This window comes from Pelmatolapia mariae, linkage group LG12 (genome assembly GCF_036321145.2).
Source record: "Pelmatolapia mariae isolate MD_Pm_ZW linkage group LG12, Pm_UMD_F_2, whole genome shotgun sequence".
Lineage (NCBI taxonomy): Eukaryota > Metazoa > Chordata > Actinopteri > Cichliformes > Cichlidae > Pelmatolapia > Pelmatolapia mariae.
Window position 1 is genome coordinate 32,219,665 of NC_086237.1, and position 18,992 is coordinate 32,238,656.

The window sequence follows — 18,992 nt, forward strand, 5'->3', positions numbered from 1 at the left end:
ATGATTGCCCTAGAGAGAGGCTAAAAAGACGATTTGGATTTATGTTTCTGCAGTGGAAAGTACTAAGGGCTGATATCATATAGGTGTAGTTTCTATGGTGAAAGCAGTACTAGATTAAGCGTAAAAGCATTCAAGAATTTTGTCTCGCTTAGCTCATATGTATTGATGCCTGTGGATTCATGGCATTTCATATGACTTCATTGTTTCTTTGATCCAGCTGAGTTGTTTGTTTGAGACGAATGCGTAGACTCCCGGTACGTTCTTTTTACTCTCACACTTCTTTCCAAAAGAAGTAACTCCAACCAGCACCCCATTACACAACAGTGGCCCTCCTGAATCCCCCTGCAGGAAGAACAAATACATGGTAGTCATTCTTTGACTGCTTGTGGATGTGAAAAAGCCAAAAGGGTGCTAAGCCGAATGCCCGTTTAATTCAGAAAATAAATAAAAATACACACATTTTATATACTTACTCTACAGGCATCAGCCTTTTCTTTACCAGTAGAACCAGCACATATCATGTCACTGGTGATAACAGGGTGATGGTTGTAATAATCACGAGAGTTGCATTTCTGTCTGTTGATCACAGTCACATTGGCAGACATGAGGACATCAGATGGTTCATTGTTTTTGGTTAGTCCCCATCCAGCCACCATGCATTTGCTGCCAGCTGGAGGCTCCTCGACAGTGTTGCCCAACCAGAGACATTTCACTGTCTCGTTTAGCGTCACTGGTTCCTTAAGCTGAGCAACAATTAAATGGACATGTTACATACTGATAATGACAGAGCAGGTCATGACGTAAGTATTCATGCAGCACTGTGCTAAAGCCTTGAACCCTACTCATGTATTTATACATTTTGTTTTGTAAATGGACAACAGGTGTTGTAAGTTATTGAAAAATCTAATTATATATACACAAAAATACATTATACATTAAAGAGAATAAGTCTGTTTTTACCTTTTATCCTCCTAGTAATACCCAGCAATTAATATTTGTCCTCTATCAGGGACATGAGTCTGAGACTGCACTGTCAACCACCATTTATGCAATCTATATTTTATGCCAAAGCCGAGGTTAAGTGATATTTTTTTTAATGTTTTTTATAGATATTATAATTCTGCTGCTTAAACTTACATTTTTTTCTTCAATTTGAGAGCCTCAGCTTTGATTTAGTAGGATTTCAGAAATGCACAGTAGTTTTACCCCTTCCAAAACAAAACTTATTTATTGTCGTTTGTAGTGGACAGCAGGATTTACCTCACATTTTCAACCAATGTCAGGAAATCTCAGAGGACATATCAGCTTTTGAGGAGCCTGAGCAGGGACCCACAGCCCATAATAACAGGAGCTATTAACTAGGGCTGCCACGATTAGTCGACCAGTCACGATTACGTCGACTATCAAAATCGTCGATGACTAATTTAACAGTCGACGCGTCGTTTGAAGCTTTGTAAGATCCCAAAAGACGCAGGAATAAGTAGTAGGATTTAAGAGTGTAATAACGGACTGAAACAGAAGATGGCAGCACTGCATGTACAAGGATGCCAGCTGCCGTTAAACCCCGAAGAAGAAGAAGCTGTGTCCCAGAATTCATAGCGCGGCCCAGCGTGGCCCTGCTCAGTTTCCAACAATGGCGGCAGCTAGTTAGTTTTAAGATTACTCTTATTATTCTTTCTGGGCCACAAAATAAACGTTTCACATGTTTTCAGGCGAGAATGTAACTGTGTAAACCTCAAATATCGGCTCAGTTTATCAAGACACCACATATTTTCAAAAGCGCTCCAACGTTTTCGGAGACGTCTGTTACCCACCAGCTCGATAGCTAGCCGGGGTTCAAGGCTCACTAGAGCCGGTGAGAACACCAGACTCCTGGCAAATCATTTTCAAACCCACCGCCGTCTTTCGCTACTCAGGTTAAACATGATATATAAGTCACTTAGATAACTTAAAAATGTTATTGTTTGTGTTAGCGCCATTTATAGTTATTACATCTTTTATTTTTGAAAAGCCTGAAAAGGATATGGTGCTTTTATTGTGAAAGGTTTGTAAAAAATAAAACAAGCGAATGGCGGAGCGACACAATGGTTTTACCGTCGCTGTTGCACAAACCGACGCGTAAAACAGTCTCTTGTCCATCCAGGGTCTTATTTTAGGTATAAGAAAAATAGAGAACTCCAAAAAGAAACAAAGATAGCCACTACAGTTTGGCTGAGATTAAAGTTATAGTTTTTACACAGCTGAATAAACGTCAAGCAGACAACTGATTATCCGAAGTGTGAGACGCTCAAGAATATACTCCGGTGTCCTGTTATATTTTAGATAGCAAGGAGCAGACGGCTGAGTTTATTAAACTTCACCTAAACAATCTGCAGATTTCATTAAAATTTAATAAACTATCATCTTGTCTTTATTTTTAGTAAGTTTTGTGGCAGCCCTACGAGTAACTGCAGGTCTCTGACATTTTAGACGATATCTAGAAGACGAGATAAGAGCCTTTTGAACTGAATTTAATCAAACTGAATTTTGTTTCTTTTAAGTGTTCTTTATTTTCCAGCAATGCCTTTCAACAATTGTTTCACAAAACATAAGAACCTGGCAGTCAAAGTCTCACCTGCCTTATACAGAATTCCATTCACATCTGAACCTCATTAACCTCCACTATTGAGAAAACTGGGTAGACTAAAGAACACAGTTTAGACAAAGAAACAGGAATAAAATCATTGTTCCACTTAACAAACTCATTCACACAACTAAATGGTCTGAAAAGTCAATCTCTGCACAAAGTCCGACTCATGAGGTTAGTTTAAAGGAAATAAACAATTTTACACAGAAGAAACACCCCTTCATTTGGTTACACCCGATTGACATGATCAATGACATCATATCCTATAAAAAATAGGAAGTACTGGGGTGGCCGTTCCCATATACCTGTTTCACAGACAGGACATGCACAGAGGAACACACAATGGTAAGTATAAACAAATGAAAGATTCTAATCAACTAAGGATGAAGTGACATTTAGCTTTAACAACATTTGCAAAGATGTAATGAATGTAACCAATGCTACCACAAACAGACCCAGGATAGTATGCAGAGGCAAGGTTACATGTGCTGTGTTTACATTAAAGCATTATGGTTGACTATAAGATAACAGAACACTGACGATTGTTCTTATCGTTCATTGACGATAAGAACAATACTTCTTATCGTCAATGAACTCTGTCTGTTCTCATTTTGCTCCTTCTCAGGCTCCTCAAAAGCTGGTATGTCCTCCTTCTGAACTTTCACTCCTTGCTCTAATGTCTGGCCCTCCTCCACCTCATTCCCTAACAGTTCTAAGTATGACTTTGCTTCATCATATCATTTTGTGATCTAACAAGACCTTATGTCCGCTTCAAGGGACAGAAGATAAATTAATAACAATAAAAAAGATACATGTTTCTTAGAAACAAAATACTTACATTAATTAAATTAATAAATATTTTTTCTGGGTTTATCTTTTACTTCACTTGGTATTTATCAGTAAATGATCAGCTTACCTTGAGCAACATGAGGTCATTGACCGTGGTTACCAAGGAAAAGTCAGGATGAGGAAATTGTTTCTCAACCTCTCTGACCTGCCAAGAATCAACTTCCACTTTCCTGAGGGAGTGCGCTCCCAGTATCACTAGAGTCATACTGTAAACAAAGACAGTTCATGTATATAAAATGGTAACATGGTGGTAAAATGGACCATGGTAAAATGGTCAGGAGTTTGTAAAACAATCATACAATAATCATAGTGTCCCCATTATATGTATAAAATTTTAACTGTGCTGTTATTGAAGCTTAAATGAATTTCAAGATACTTCCCATAGCTGAATGAAAATTTCAACATTATAAAGTGTTTTAGATTATGAAATATATTACATATTTCATGTGTATGTAGCTGTGATGTCTATTTTTTTTTAACTGAGTGCAATTTTGTCTCTCAGACAATGACTATTGCAAACAAAATACTCAGAAGATACAACTGTGAAGATACAACATACAAGAAAATGGACAATCCATGAATAAAAAATGAACAATAACTTATTTCCCAGTGCTGTAAATGTTGTATTTTTTATTTTCTCCATTCATTTTAGACAGTTATACATTAATAACTGTAATAAAATGTATTATATGATGCTTGAAAAGATTCTGGACAAAATAAACTGACACATTTTAGTGTCTCCTTTCTTGTTCTATATCTAAAGCTAGGGTAACAAAAATACCTTTAAAGAGGATTATATGTATTTATCTTATTTATATTTTATGTATTTTTATGAATATTTTGAAGGCTAGAATAGAAAAATGATTTTTTTTTTTTGTCATTTCTTGGAGTGTAATCAACCTGTGGTTTCGTTAATCTACCAAGCTGTCAGATCAAGTCATGTCTTACAGACCTTTTCCTTGTGATCTCTTGTTAAATCTCTTTATGTATTGTTTTTCACACAGTCAGTTAAACATAAATATTGCAATATTTTGATTTGAAAGTTTAAGAAAAGTAAGTGTTCCTACTCAGTGCAGTGGGCAGCTGTCAGGACCCACTGTGGATGGATTAATGTCCCGCCACATGTAAATCGTTCACTTTTCACGTGAGCCATGAAAGGCAGTGAGTGTGGCTCGACTTCTTTCCCTCCAATAATCTCAGAACCATGACCTAAAGTAAGAAAAAAAAAATCCAGTCACATAACAAAATCAGCCCATGTTTAAATCAAATTTGCTTGAAGATGTTTCACCTCTCATCCGAGAAGCTTCTTCAGTTCTAAGGTCAAATGGTGGAGAGTCCCATGTTTAAGCCTTTAGGGAGTGTCCCACCCAACAGGGACAATGGACCCCCTAATGATCCTCTACCTAATCACACAAGCCAAGGTGTGAAAACGGGTGTGGGTCACAATCAGCCAAGTATCTTGATGCATTCTCAATCATCCAGGAAAGTAAATCTCCAAAAGTTGATTCTGTTCATCTGGACATAACGTTTTGTGGGAGAAACGTTTCGTCACTCATCCAAGTGACTTCTTCATCCTCAGCTGACTGCAGGTTTCCCCAAATCTTATAAACAGTACATTTACATAATGACTGAAACCAGCCCACTGAAGGAACAATGGGCTGGGAGGTCAGTTCCTTAATCATGATTATGCAAATTCTCATGACCATTGATCAACAACCACTGACCAAAACCCACTGATCAAAGCCCACTGATCAATGGCCATGAGTACCATTCACAGAGAGTTGGGGAATGGCTGCAATCACAGCATTGTAAGATGGCAAAAGATGTACCCTTAGCTCCAGCCGATCCAGGAGAGAAGGACAACCGCTGCCCAAGCGAAAACCTGTAGTGATCCCATATGTGTCAGGAGTATCGGAACAGTTGAGACGCATTTTTTTCTAAACACCGGGTCTCTGTGGGTTTTAAAACCCTAAACACGCTGCGTCAAAAATTGGTCCACCCCAAGGATCGGGTCCCCCGACACAAACAGAGTAACATAGTGTACGCTGTTAAGTGCCAGGAGGATTGCCAGGATTTATACATCGGGGACACCAAACAACCTCTGGAGAAGCGGATGGCACAACACAGAAGAGCTACCTCGTCAGGCCAGGACTCTGCAGTCTATTTACACCTACAGGCCAGTGGACACTCTTTCAATGATGAGGAGGTACACATCCTGGACAGGGAGGAACGCTGGTTTGAGCGTGGAGTCAAGGAGGCCATTTACGTGAAAAGGGAAAGACCATCTCTGAATCGAGGAGGGGGCCTAAGGGTACATCTTTCGCCATCTTACAATGCTGTGATTGCAGCCATTCCCCAACTCTCTGTGACTGGTACTCATGGCCATTGATCAGTGGGCTTTGATCAGTGGGTTTTGGTCAGTGGTTGTTGATCAATGGTCATGAGAATTTGCATAATTATGATTAAGGAACTGACCTCCCAGCCCATTGTTCCTTCAGTGGGCTGGTTTCAGTCATTATGCAAATGTACTGTTTATAAGATTGGGGAAACCTGCAGTCAGCTGAGACTGAAGAAGTCACTTGGATGAGTGACGAAACGTTTCTCCCACAAAACGCTACGTCCAGATGAACAGAATCAACTTTTGGAGACAATCAGCCAAGGTTTCGGGTGAACTCATTGTGAAACCTAGCCCCACCCTATTATGTGATTTCCTGAAGTCAGATGGCCCAGGATGTGATTGAGCGCCTTAACACCCACACACTCTGAACAAGCTTCTCGGATGAGAGGTGAAACGTCTTCAAGCAACTCAAAGAAGTCCAGATGCTTTTCTTTCCAAGCTCCTTAGACCTCCTTAGACTACGATGACCTGGATGACTGAGAACCTTCACAGACATAAAACACCGTGTGACAACTGCTTTATAATACATGTGTAATGCGTGTAATACATTTAATAGATGTAACACAGTAGTATATTACAGAGCCCCACAGGGGACATGGGAGAAAAAAAAAAAAGATGAACTTTTGCGAGATCTCGCAAAACTTCAAACTGGCGGGTAACAGATGTCTGAAGTTTACACACCTACATTCTCGCCTGAAAATATGTTAAAAGCTTATTTTGTGACCCAGAAAGAGTAATAAGAGTAATATTAAAACTTATTTGCCCCCGCCATTGTTGGAAACTGGGCCGCGCTATGAATTCTGGGATATGGTGGGCCACGAAGCATACACCCGACCCATCCTTCAAATTCAGGGAAAAGGAGGACGCATTTGTTGGCTGGATTCGGAGTAGTCTACGAATTTGGGCAGCCTTCGTCGCATCGCTGTGACGTAATCGGCCTACAAATGTGGCCTCAGGAGGATGCAGCCCATGAATTTGGGATAGCCTTCGTCGCCTGGCTTGTCAACTATCCCAGAATTCCTAGTGCGGTGCAGCCAATTCCAGTTTCCAACAATGGTGGCAGCTAGTTTTAATATTCTATTTCTGGGTCACAAAATAAACTTTTAAGATATTTTCAGGTGAGAATGTAGCCGTGTAAACTTCAAGACATCACATTTTTGCAAAATTGCTCCGATGTTTTCGGAGACGTCTACCCACCAGTTCAAAGTTTTGTGAGATCTCGCAAAAGTTCATCTTATTCATTTTTTTTCTCCCATGTCCCTTGCGTTGCTCTGTAGTATCTGTTTCAGACATCACGGATGTTTTGCATTCAAAATGTTTTCAAGATGGGGAAAAAGATATTATTTTAAAAATACATGTAAAATAAAATAGAGGAAATTTCTTGCCTGGCTGGATGATGAAGAAAAACATGCATGAGATGAAAACACTGAAATTCCTCAGGCAGGACATTTCTTCTTACCTCTGTGATCAGATGTTGAATGTTGAAACTCACTGTGATGCTCAGTTTTATACGTTGAGCTGCAAGGATGTGGTTTGACCACAGAATTAATGAGTCAGCAAAATTAATATATCCACACAGACGGTAAAATGGTTACTAAGCTGTGGTCAAGTATATTATTAATTTCTGTCCCCACTGCAATTAATATCTCTCTGTAAATGAGGGACAGTCCTCAAAGACTTTTTTGGAGTAAATTGATTAAAACTCTCTATTTTTATGACCCTACTCCCATTGTGGCACTGACACTAAGTTTTCATGCTACACCAATAGATGGTGGTATTTACTATATTTTGTGGCCACTGTGTGGCTTCAACCAAGTTCACAGTGATACATATTATTAAAAAGGTCAGGTTGTAATTACTAATGACAAAAACAGAGTGTTAAGTAATGCCTCCCTCTTCCCGCTCCACCACACCTACCCACACGAGTAGGGCCTTGGGGTGCAGGGGAGGCATCCCCCCCCCCCGTTCCCTTCTAGCCACCTGTGCCAAAACATTTTATTCCACAATTTAGACATCCACATCACTCACACTCTCATAACACATACATATAGGGCCTTGAGGGTGGGCATGTTAACGGCGTCCAGAGGACGGTCTGTCTATTCAACCCCACCTCTGACGCCGGTGCCCACCTCTCAATTTTAAATCCATGTAGACATTGAGGGTTCTCGGGAGGGGCCGCGCTAACACCTGCTGTTCTCTGGCAGCAGCACCATGCTCTCCCGTGTTTTAAATGCACTTTAGAACAACATGCAGCAACACTACACATGAGCGGGAGGAGGGAGGTATGGGGTCTTCACACACCCCCAGTTCCCTGCTGGCCATTGGGGCGGGGGGGATGGGAGGAGGTGTTGGCAGTCCGACTGGGATCTGGGTTGTGGGGCCTCCCTGCTGCTGCGGAGCCGGGGCGGTCTGCTTGCCTCCACCATGGGGGAAAGGGCAACATCTCCTGGGTCTAGGTGTCGTTTCCCCCTCTGGGAGCGAGGGTACCTGAGGTATAGAGTGTGTTTGGGGAGTGTGATTGTGTGTACAATGTCCATTTGTGTCTATCTTTACGTTGGGTGAGTGCTGAGTATTTGTATATGTGTGCATGAGGGTGGGAATGTATGTTTGTGTCTGTGTATGCCTGTTTGTCTGTGTCTATATGTCAGGTTGGGTCTTAGACTCCACCTCTCTGGGAACTCCCAGGCCCTCCATAGCATGGAGGCCTATCTCCCCTCACCACACTCCCTGCCGGTGGCTGATGCCCTCAGGGGTCGGTGCGTTGGTGGTTCTTGGTGTCCGGGCTGGGCACTCAGGTATGTACCAGCTCACTCCCGGTGGCTACTTGGCAGGGCCTGGCACCTGTTGCTCGGTCAGGGCTCTTCCGGGGCGTAGGGGGCCCTCGGGCCTCTGGGCCTGCGGCTCGGTTCACTCTGGCACAGCCGGCGGGCGCGCCAGTGCAGCCCCCTCTGGCTTCTGCTCAGTGGCTGCTCAGTGACCCCTCGTCTGGGGCTCTCCTCAGCTCTTCCCAGGAGGGTGGCACAGATGCCCCTCCAGTGGTCCTCCTTGGGCTCTCGCACTCTGGGGCCTCTGGATGTCTGGGGCCTGGATCTCCTACGTGCCTGCTTCATGGCCTGGGGGACGGGGTTATGGCTCCCTACACCCTCTAGCAGACCATTACATGGAGAAACCTTTTGAATACAAGCGCGCTGATCCACACAGGTGTGCACACAGGTGTTCACTGTCCATAGACATAAACTACACCTTTCTTGGCTGCTACCTCAAAGCACATTGTGCGCTGTCGGTCCCGCGTGCTGCACCACAACATTCAATATTTAGTATTTACTGCTGTTTACACTTAGCTAGATTAATGCGATGGTGTTGTGTTTATTATGTTGCTCTCTCTATTGGCTTGTTTTCTCTTCTTTTTCTCTCAACAGGTGATCCAGGAGTTTTTTTTCTTTTTTCTCTCTCCTTCTCTTTTTAAGTGCCCTTTCTCACTGTCCCACTTCCCCTCTGTTTTTATTTTCCTTCATCTTTCTTTCTCCCTTTCCTATCCCCTAGTCATGTCTGTCCCGTCTGTAACAACTGAAAATAAAATAAAATAAATAATAACAAAGGTCCATCAAATGGATCAATACAGCAAGGCCATGATGATCCACTTGGTAAAGTAAATCCATTGGGTATTCTTGTTGGCCTTCAGACAACAATTCTGACGGCTAAAGAACCAAATGGGACAGGCAAAAAAAATTTTAAAAAAATAATGACACAGTTCAAACTTACAGAACATGTCTTTAATTGAACATGTGAACATTAGCATGTCATTATACATTCTCAGTAGTTGCTCTTTTTTCTTGTTCTTGAAAATCAATAACAAAATCAGTCAACACACTTCATCTCCATTTCTTTGATACTCTTGCTCCAGACACATCTGAGTAATATGAAGACTGAACATTCTGGCATGATTAGCAGTGACACATGCTGGTTCAAATGGGGTGCAATTTTCTACTTGTGGAAAGAAAACAAACAACAGGAAATAGCTACTTATCTACTGATTCAGATTAGAGTAAAAAAAAAAAAAAACCTGTAGTTGCGATATCACCCTAACTTTCTTGAGCAAAACATTTCTCCTTATCTTGTTTTTTATGACTATATGTTCTGAAACTGAATGTTGTGCAGAGTTTTTTTTATGTTGACCTTAAATTATCTAACGAGTCAGCAAAACAGACTTATTGGAACTGATGCGTGGCGACATAGTTTCAAAACCTGTGGTCAAATTTGTCGTAAACATTTTATTTAGCTGCTGTGTGATGGAGTTTTTCTTTACATGATAGTAAGTATATGACTGATGCACCTGTATGTGTTTCTGCTGTCTGTGTGCATTTTAGGATGAAACAACAAAGATCTGTGACTACATCAGAAAGATGGCCACAACTTGGTCTTAGTTTGTACTTATGTATAACTGTTTAATGTGATAATCTTAATTTTTCTCAAGGGGCCTTTTTTTTCTACCAAAATATACAACAACCATTCAGAAACACATACAGGTGCATCTGAAAGTGCCAAAACTATACCTACATGTCTGCTGCCTCATTAAATCTTCATCATACAGCAGTTAAATAAAATTTTTAATATTAATGATACATTTGACCATAGGCTTGGAAACATCAGCATGCATTAGTTCCCATGAGTCTATTTTGTTGAATCATTGTTAGATCGCTTTAATCTCAAGATAAAAAGCTCTTCACCAGTAATTAAAAAAAAAAGGATAAGAATAAGTGTTCTGTCTGAGAAAGTTACACACATAAATATATATATATCTACAGGTGCACATGTTGAGAAATACTTTAAGAATTCTAGAACTGTGCTCCAAAAATAAAAACTTGGTCTTGACAAGATTGTTTGTTAAACAGTTCTAGAATTCTTAAAGTATTTCTCTGAAAAAATCTCAGTTCTAAGGGCTTCTCGTCCATCTCATTCATTGTCAATTTTAGACCCAGTTCCAGTCTCTGAATGCTTGACTGCCTTTCAACAGTTTGAGCCAGTGTCTTATTCTGCTTTAAAATATATAATTGATCATCTCAAAATCTCTGGTTCCCCGCACAATATTCTTCCTTCTCGTTTCTTTAAGGAAGCTTTACATACTATAGGTCCCTGTATCTTACTTCTACTGAATGCATCATTGTCATCAGGTTGTGTACCGTCTGTCTTTAAGCATGCTGTTGTGCAACCTGTTATGAAAAAGAAAAACCTTGACCCTAATGCTCTCACTAACTACAGGCCGATCTCCAAACTCCCTTTTATCTCCAAAATATTGGAAAAGGTAGTTCTAAAACAACTCCAGACCTTTTTAGATGCTAATGGTATTAACGAAAAATTTCAGTCTGGTTTTAAACCTCGCCACAGCACAGAGACAGCCTTACTTAGAGTTTTTAATGATTTTCTTTTAACTGTTGACTCTGGCTATTCCGTGGTTTTATTTTCACTAGACTTGACTGCTGCTTTTGACACAGTTAGCCACAACATTCTTCTATCAAGATTGGAACATGCTGTTGTTCTTAAAGGTACGGTTTTATCCTGGTTTAAATCTTACCTCTCAGAGAGGTCGTTCTCTGTTGCTATGGGGCTACACTCCTCGGCCTCTGCCCCTATTTATTATGGTGTACCTCAAGGGTCCGTGCTCGGTCCTGCTCTTTTCTCTTTGTACATGTTGCCATTGGGATTAATTTTTAAAAAATATAACATCTCCTTTCACTGTTATGCCAATGATATCCAGATTTATTCACCTTTGAAATCCGATGTGTCTGCTTCTTTGCAACCTCTGTTCAACTGTCTGCATGAAGTTAAAATTTGGTTATCACATAATTTTCTTACACTGAACGAGAATAAGACCGAAATTATAGTTTTTGATAGTCACATTCCACCAGACCAGTTAGCTGATGCTCTAGGCCCTCTTGCTAGCCATCTCTCGCTCACTGTAAGAAACCTCGGAGTGTTCCTGGATAGCTCTTTTAAACTTGAGAAACAGGTCTCCACTGTGGTAAATAACAGCTTTTACCAGTTGCGTCAGATATCCAAAGCAAAGCCGTTCCTTCCTTTAAAGGACCTTGAAAAGCTTATCCACGCATTTATCACATCCAGATTGGACTACTGTAACTCCCTCTACTTGGGCCTCCAACACTCTTCTCTTTACTGGCTTCAGTTAGTTCAGAATGCAGCTGCGTGTTTTTTAACAGGTACTAGAATCTATGAACATATCACTTACATTAGCTCCCTGTTAAATATCGTATAGATTTTAAAATTCTTTTCTTCACTTTTAAAATTCTAAATAATTTAGCGCCCAGCTATCTTTCCGAACTCCTCCACTTGTACAATCCCAATAGAGCACTTAGATCGTCCAATCAGATGCTCCAAGCACAACCTAGGTCTCGACTGAAGTCGAGAGGTGACCGGGCCTCTGCAACCGTAGCACCTAGACTCTAGAATAACCTCCCTGTTCGTATTCGTACCACCGAGTCTATCCAGTCTTTTAAATCACGTCTTTTTACTTTGGCTTTTGATTCTAACTAGTTGGCTGTTATCTGGCTTGTTGTGTTGTCACATATTGTTTCCTGTCCTGTTTTTATTGTTTTGTTTTAATTGTCTCATGCTTTTACTGACTGTGAAGCACTATGGTCAACTTTGTTGTTTTTAATATGTGCTATATAAATAAATTTTGATTTGATTTTAGAAGAAATATAAGTTACTGAAAAAGTGCTTGTGCTTAAAGTGCTTTGTCTACAATATTGCCAAAGAGTGCCAATGTTAAACGTATTTATCATCTCGGCCTCCTCTGACAACCTGTTTGCTGCTGCCTGCCCCTGAAAGGCAGTAGGGAGAGGGGACACTTGGACAGTGCATTTATCGCGGCATATAATGTGTTTTCTGGATACACTGTGCTTTTTCACTGTTCAGAGGTTCATGGCTCCGTTTCAGAGCACTGGCTATGAATTTCAAACGGATCAGGCCGTAACTTAACGAAAAAGTTATCAATCGTTCTTTTCATCTTTTCTCATTACCCACTGCTACATCCACTTCTGTCAGGCCCAAGCTAATCACTAGTCACTAATTTCTATAATCCATTTGATTCTGATTCACAAGGTCCTGATGTGATTCAATTCAATTTTCACTCAGACAGTCAGAAATATTATAATTCTGATCATTTATCAGTACTGACACTTGTGAGACTTCATCAGAGGTGTGAGCATCACAGCAGCTGCCTTTGTGTCAAGGTAACTGAGGATAAAACACAGAAAACCATGAAGGAGATTTTCCTGGCTTTTTATAGCAGATAACCACCTTAAAAATATTCCGCAGTTGAACAAAAACGGAAGAAAACCATGAATCATTGTGATTCAGTCTAATAAAATGAACATCCTTAAAGTATATACAAAATGTAATGAAAATATATATATGCGCTAACTAACTGATAATTGCAGTTGTAATGGACACACTTGTCTGACATTTTGTACTCTTCCTGCACAGGATCTTAACATTATATTTCGAGGGGTGTGTGTGTCTGTTTGAACGCCCTCCACCCACCCCGTTTCCAAAAGTCTTTTTAGACATTATGAAAATTAAAATAAAAACAATGCCATCAACAACATCAAGGTGGCGACAAATATCAGCAATTCAGTCTCCATGTAGATTGCCCACAGTGATTTTTCTTTCAGAAAGTGTCACCACCTGCTGGCCATCAGAAGAAATGCAGATTTGAAGCCCTTTTGGACTGGCTTCTTTTCTTCTTTCATTTTGTTTTGTAAATGGAAATAGGTGGAGTAATTTATTGAAACGTCTAATTTTATATATATATATATATACACAAAAATAAATTATACATTAATGTGAATACGTTTGCTTTTACCTTTTATCCTCCTAGTAATACTCAGCAACTAATTTTTGTCCTCTGTCTGGGACATGAGTCTGAGACTGCACTGTCAACCGCCATTTATGCAATCTATGTGATTCCTATTGTAGTTGCATTGGGAATCCTGGACTTTGTATTGATGCCACATTTGTGGGGGCTGGACTAATAGAGCACATGGGCTTTCTCTTCAAAACGATGGAAATTGCAGCTTCCATATTTTATGGCCTCAAGGGAGGTTATGTGGTACTTTTTTGCAGATATTATAATTCTGCTGCTTAAAATTTAATAAATAAAAAAGTATCTGAATTTCAGGAGCGGGACCACGCCTACAAACACGCTCCTTCCGGTTCTCATCTGTATATGTTCCCCCAGTTCTACAAGCTGTTTGTTCTCATTTACGTGCCCCACCTTCCCTCCCCTTTTAAATTCTTTAACTTCTTCATTTCTATTTAGTACATGGGGATCTGCCAGGCCTATGGTGGTTGAAATTCCAGAACTTCAGAGCACTAGCTTTTACAATAATTCTTATCTGCAATGGACCCTGTCTGTCCTCATTTTGCTCCTTCTAAGGCTCCTCAAAGGCTGGTAGGTCCTCCTTCTGAACCTTCACCTTGTTGCTCTAATGTCTGGCCCTCCAACACGTCATCCCCTGACAGCTCTAAATATCACTCTGCTTCATCATATCATTTTGTGATCTAACAGGAGTTTATGTCAACTTTAAGAAACAGAAGATAAATGAAAAACAAAAAAAATAGATGCAACATGTTTCTTTGAAACAAAATACTTAAATTATCGAAAAATAAAATCTAATTAACAAAGTATTTTTCTTCTGGGTTTTCTTCTGTATCCAGTTTCATCATTCACACCATCTGGGCGTTACACCTAGCAAATTCTTTAACTCATAAAAATTGGTTCTAGAATGGATAAGGCAGCCACACATTAAGTTTCTAGAATGGACTTCCCAAAGGCCCAATATCAACCCTATTCAAAATTTGGTTGAAAAAGCCTATTGAAAAAGTCAGGCCCATGCCAGGAAACCAACCATTTTAAATGAACTCTTTACAATTCTGCCAAGAAAACAGGACAAATATTGAGCCAGAATTATGTCAGCAGCTTTCTGATGGCTACCAAAAGCATCTGGACAAGGTGGGGTATATGCATATATTTGAGTTTGTATGTATATTTTTGACCTCATGTGGAACTTTGAAACACATTTAACCTTGTGAACCCAACTCATTATAGATAGATGTTGTGTGTGATTCCCCAATGGACAAACAACAATTCAGAGAAATCATTAAAAGCATCCACATTTCTCAGAACATTTCTTCTTATCTCTCGTTTATCAGGTGTTGAATGCACTGAAAAATCAATGTGTTGCAAAGCTTTTCATGTTGAGCTCAAAAGCTAGCCTCATGGTGACCTAACCATGAGACGGCAAATAGAGACATGGGAATCGATGCATTCTAATAAGCTTGTGGTCAAATTTAATATGAATAATAACCATTTAGTGGCTGTGTGATGGGGGCCCACCACATGTCGTGACATGTAGGTATGTCACTGATGTCACAGACATGGGTGAAAATGCAAAATTCACAAAGAAAGATCCCAGCCAAATAAACAGTAAACACCTGGCAGGTGTGTTGCAGAGTGGGGAAAAGTGGTTAGACATATGAACAGGCTGGTGTTGTATCAGGGGCTTCTGTTTAGGACTACACTTCCTCCTCACCGGAGGTAGTGGTAGGAAGCTGGAGTACCTGGAGAGAACCCAGGCAGACATGGGTGAACATGCAAACTTCACAAAGAAAGGCCCCAGCCAAATAAATGGTAAACAGTACTGTCATATCTGTGTGTGCCAGGTAGGAATGGAGGACCCAAAATGCAGACTCCAGGAGGCAAAAGGTAAACTCAAAACAGCTTTATTGCTGAACGTCAATTTAACTAAACTGAGAATACAAATAAATTAAACAGGCAGGCTGACAGACAGAACACACAGTGTAGAATGAGGGAGAACAGGATGCTGGACAGAAGAAAACAAAGGGCTTAAATACACGGGGAATGACGAGGAAACAGGAAACATATGGGGAACAGAGCTGGGGCTAACAACACGCAACGAGGACGCAAAAGCTGAACATAACACACGAGACGAGCAACCTTTGAAGTAAGTGAAGCAAAACCGAACACGGCGCACGCAGACAGACTATAAACGAAAAACATGAAGTAACAGGAACACATACACAGAGAGACCAAACCCAGACAGACATGACACAGACGAGACTGGGAAATAACAGATGTGAAAACATAACTTAGACAATGAGACACAAGAGCACAGGGAAGGTACCATAACAAACTAAGAACTACACATCAGGACTACTAAATATAACTAGGGGAGCTAGAAATGCCACACTAAACAACAGAAACATTAAATCAAAGAATACAGACAAACAAAACCATAACCACTGGGTCACCAGACCCAGGTACCCTAACAAGTACAAATACAAACAAAATATCCCATCCAGCTGGTCTGGAACTAAGAGTATTAAGTTTCTTTAAGTGCTCACACAAACAAACTACACCCTTTTTGGCTGCTACCTCAAAGCACACTGTGCGCTGTCGATCTTACATGCTGCACAATAATATTCAATATTTAGTATTTACTGTTATATTCACATAGGTCATCGTGATGATTTTGTTTATTATATTGCTCTCTTTTTCTTTGCTTGTTTTCTCTTTTTTCTTTCTCAACAGGTGATCCAGGTGATTGATATATGTATTTTTTGTCTGTTTGTTTTGTTGGTTTTTGCCCTTTATCACCGTCCCTCTTCCCCGCTCTTTTTCTTTCCCTCTTTCTTTCTCCCATTTCTTTTCCCCAGTCAAGTCTGCCCCGTGTTCAGCAAATGAAAATGAAATAAACAATAAAAGCAAAGGTGAATCAAATAGACCAATACGGCAAGGCTGGGATGGTCCATTTGGTAAAGTAAATCCGTTAGACATCTTTCTTCGCCTTTAGACAACAATTCTGATGGCAAAAGAACCAAACGGGACAGGCAAAAAAAAAAAAAAAAAAAGTTTCTTTAAGGGAAGAAAGAGAGATAAAAAGGAGTAAAAGCCCAAGCCAAGATTAAAACACTGATCATAGCAAACAAAAATTCCAGCGGTGACAGAATTTAGTACAGGAACCCTTGGGTCTAGATGCTGGCTGTTGTGGAGATGGAGGCTTATATGGGTTCTGAGTGACCATGATGAGGCGTAATGGGGAGGAAATGGGTTGTAACTGCTGTTCCTTCATTGTGTCAGCTGATGACAGCCAACCCTTCACTTTAAATTATTTCACATTATGTTGTTGCACAGAGTAGTCATGTTAGCCCTCACATTACATCTCAACATCACTGTAAACAAGGGCCAGTCCTCGAAGATTTTTTGGAATAAATTCATTAAACATGTTTACTTTTATTTTCCTCGACTCACTGTGGCACTGACAAGTTTTCATGCTACACCACTGGATGGAGGTATTTACTATATTTTGTGGCCACTGTGTGGCTTCGACCCAGTTCACAGTGATACTGGTAAAACTCTAAAATTATTAATTACTATTAAAAAACACACAAGATTAAGACATGAACAAATGCGTAAATGTGATTTTTATTTTAGTGTCTATTGATAAATAATGCAGTCTTATAGGACTTAAATTCACACATACAGTCAGGTTGTGATTACTAAAAACCGAGTGTTAAATAATACCTAGACTAGTATTTGGCCATCTTTTCTTAAAACTACTGCATCTTCAATTATTCTCAGTAACTATTAAGGCATTGTGTCATACCTTCACAAATACGGTTTCATTTTTTTGTTCAAGCAGTCTTATAGTTTTACACAATTCTGTCGCGGAGCTTATGATGGGGCAAAAATGACAACACCTGAAGTCTGTTATGGATAATAAGTATTGTGCAATACTTGTGTCTGAAGTTGTGGCAAGGGAAATGTGCTCATCTACACAGGCCTTTCCTGGTCTTGGCTGTCATGTACTTGTTGTGTCCTGTAATATTATATATCATATTGGACCACTAGAGGGTGGTGTCATAAAAAGTGGAGAAAAGTGCCATTAAAAAATAGAGTTAAGATAGTTAAGATGGCGAACTGATAAACATATATGTAACACCCTGCTACATCCACTATGTAAGTTTATGTTCTGCATTCATTAAAGAGACATTTTTTCCTTTAGTTTGATAACAGACTGTCAAACTAAAATAGGAAGTATGAGAAACACACACACTGCAACGCAGACAGACGAAACCCATGGAACAGAGGGAGGAGAGCAATGGACAGAGAGCGAGGGACAAGGGAGAGGCCGAAGGACAGAGAGCGAGGGCGAGAGAGCAAGTGACAAGAGAGGGATGAGAGAGGTGTAATAAAAGACAAGAGAGCAAGGGATGAGAAAGGGTGAGACATCAAGAGACGAGAGAGGGGAGGGGCGAAAGAGAGACAGTATAAACTCAGTCACCTACAACGTTTCCAAGCAACTCTCTGCAATCCTAGCTCCCCTTGTGGGGAACACAACCCATCTTACACTGGATCCAGGTGAAACCATAGAGGCCTTTGATGTGGTCTCCTTTCACCTGTATCCCTACAACCGAGGCAGTGGACTGTGAGAAAACAACTACAGCTCCTAAGAAAAGAGAACCAACTTTACCCCGATCAGATTTGCACACTGTTAGGCCTTACCACCACATGAAGCTTATGCATAAACTGTAAAACTGAAGTCCTTGTATGTGCTCCTGACAAATTTGTACCTAAGATAAAGGACCCCTTTGGACATTTGTAAAATTGTCTATATGGAACGTTGACGTAATATTTGACTCTGCTCTCACTTTGGATGTTCATCTCAAATCTCTGGTTTGGTCTTGCTTTTATCACTTAAGAAACATTGCTAAATTAAGTCCTATTGTGTCACGAACTGAACTGGAGGATGTTATATGTGCATTCATTTCATCACATTTGGACTACTGTAATTCACTGTTTATACGTCTAAGCAAAAGCTCCCTGGAACTTCCGCAGGTTTTGCAAAACGCCGTAGCAAGGCTTCTGACCAAATCGTCTAATACTCACATGTGACACCGTTACTAATACAGTTGGACTGACTCCCCATTGAATTCAGAGTCCATTTTAAGATTCTGGTTCTGACTTTTAGAGCTCTTCATGGACAAGCACCAGCTTACATTATTGAACTTCTACAGCAC

The 18,992-nt window shown here is 40.2% G+C and overlaps 1 protein-coding gene across 1 annotated transcript; it reads right to left on the bottom strand.

Annotated features, from left to right (window-relative positions):
• On the bottom strand, positions 1 to 7,325 carry LOC134639088 (granzyme K-like). The gene is made up of 5 exons (XM_063490128.1): positions 7,259 to 7,325; positions 4,543 to 4,684; positions 3,543 to 3,681; positions 474 to 743; positions 1 to 342 (listed from the first exon to the last, which is right to left on the bottom strand). Exons 1-5 carry the CDS (start codon positions 7,320 to 7,322, stop codon positions 178 to 180), a joined length of 780 nt encoding a protein of 259 aa, XP_063346198.1. The 5' UTR covers positions 7,323 to 7,325; the 3' UTR covers positions 1 to 177.
• Positions 7,326 to 18,992: the final 11,667 nt, after the last annotated feature.

Coding starts and splice junctions, on each gene's coding strand:
- LOC134639088 (XM_063490128.1), bottom strand. CDS start 7,322: ATGTCCTGCCTGAGGAATTTCAGTGTTTTCATCTCATGCATGTTTTTC. Junction 744..3,542: donor ATGACCTCATGTTGCTCAAG/GTAAGCTGATCA, acceptor ATTGTTGCTCAG/CTTAAGGAACCAGTGACGCT. Junction 343..473: donor AAAAGGCTGATGCCTGTAGA/GTAAGTATATAA, acceptor TTCTTCCTGCAG/GGGGATTCAGGAGGGCCACT.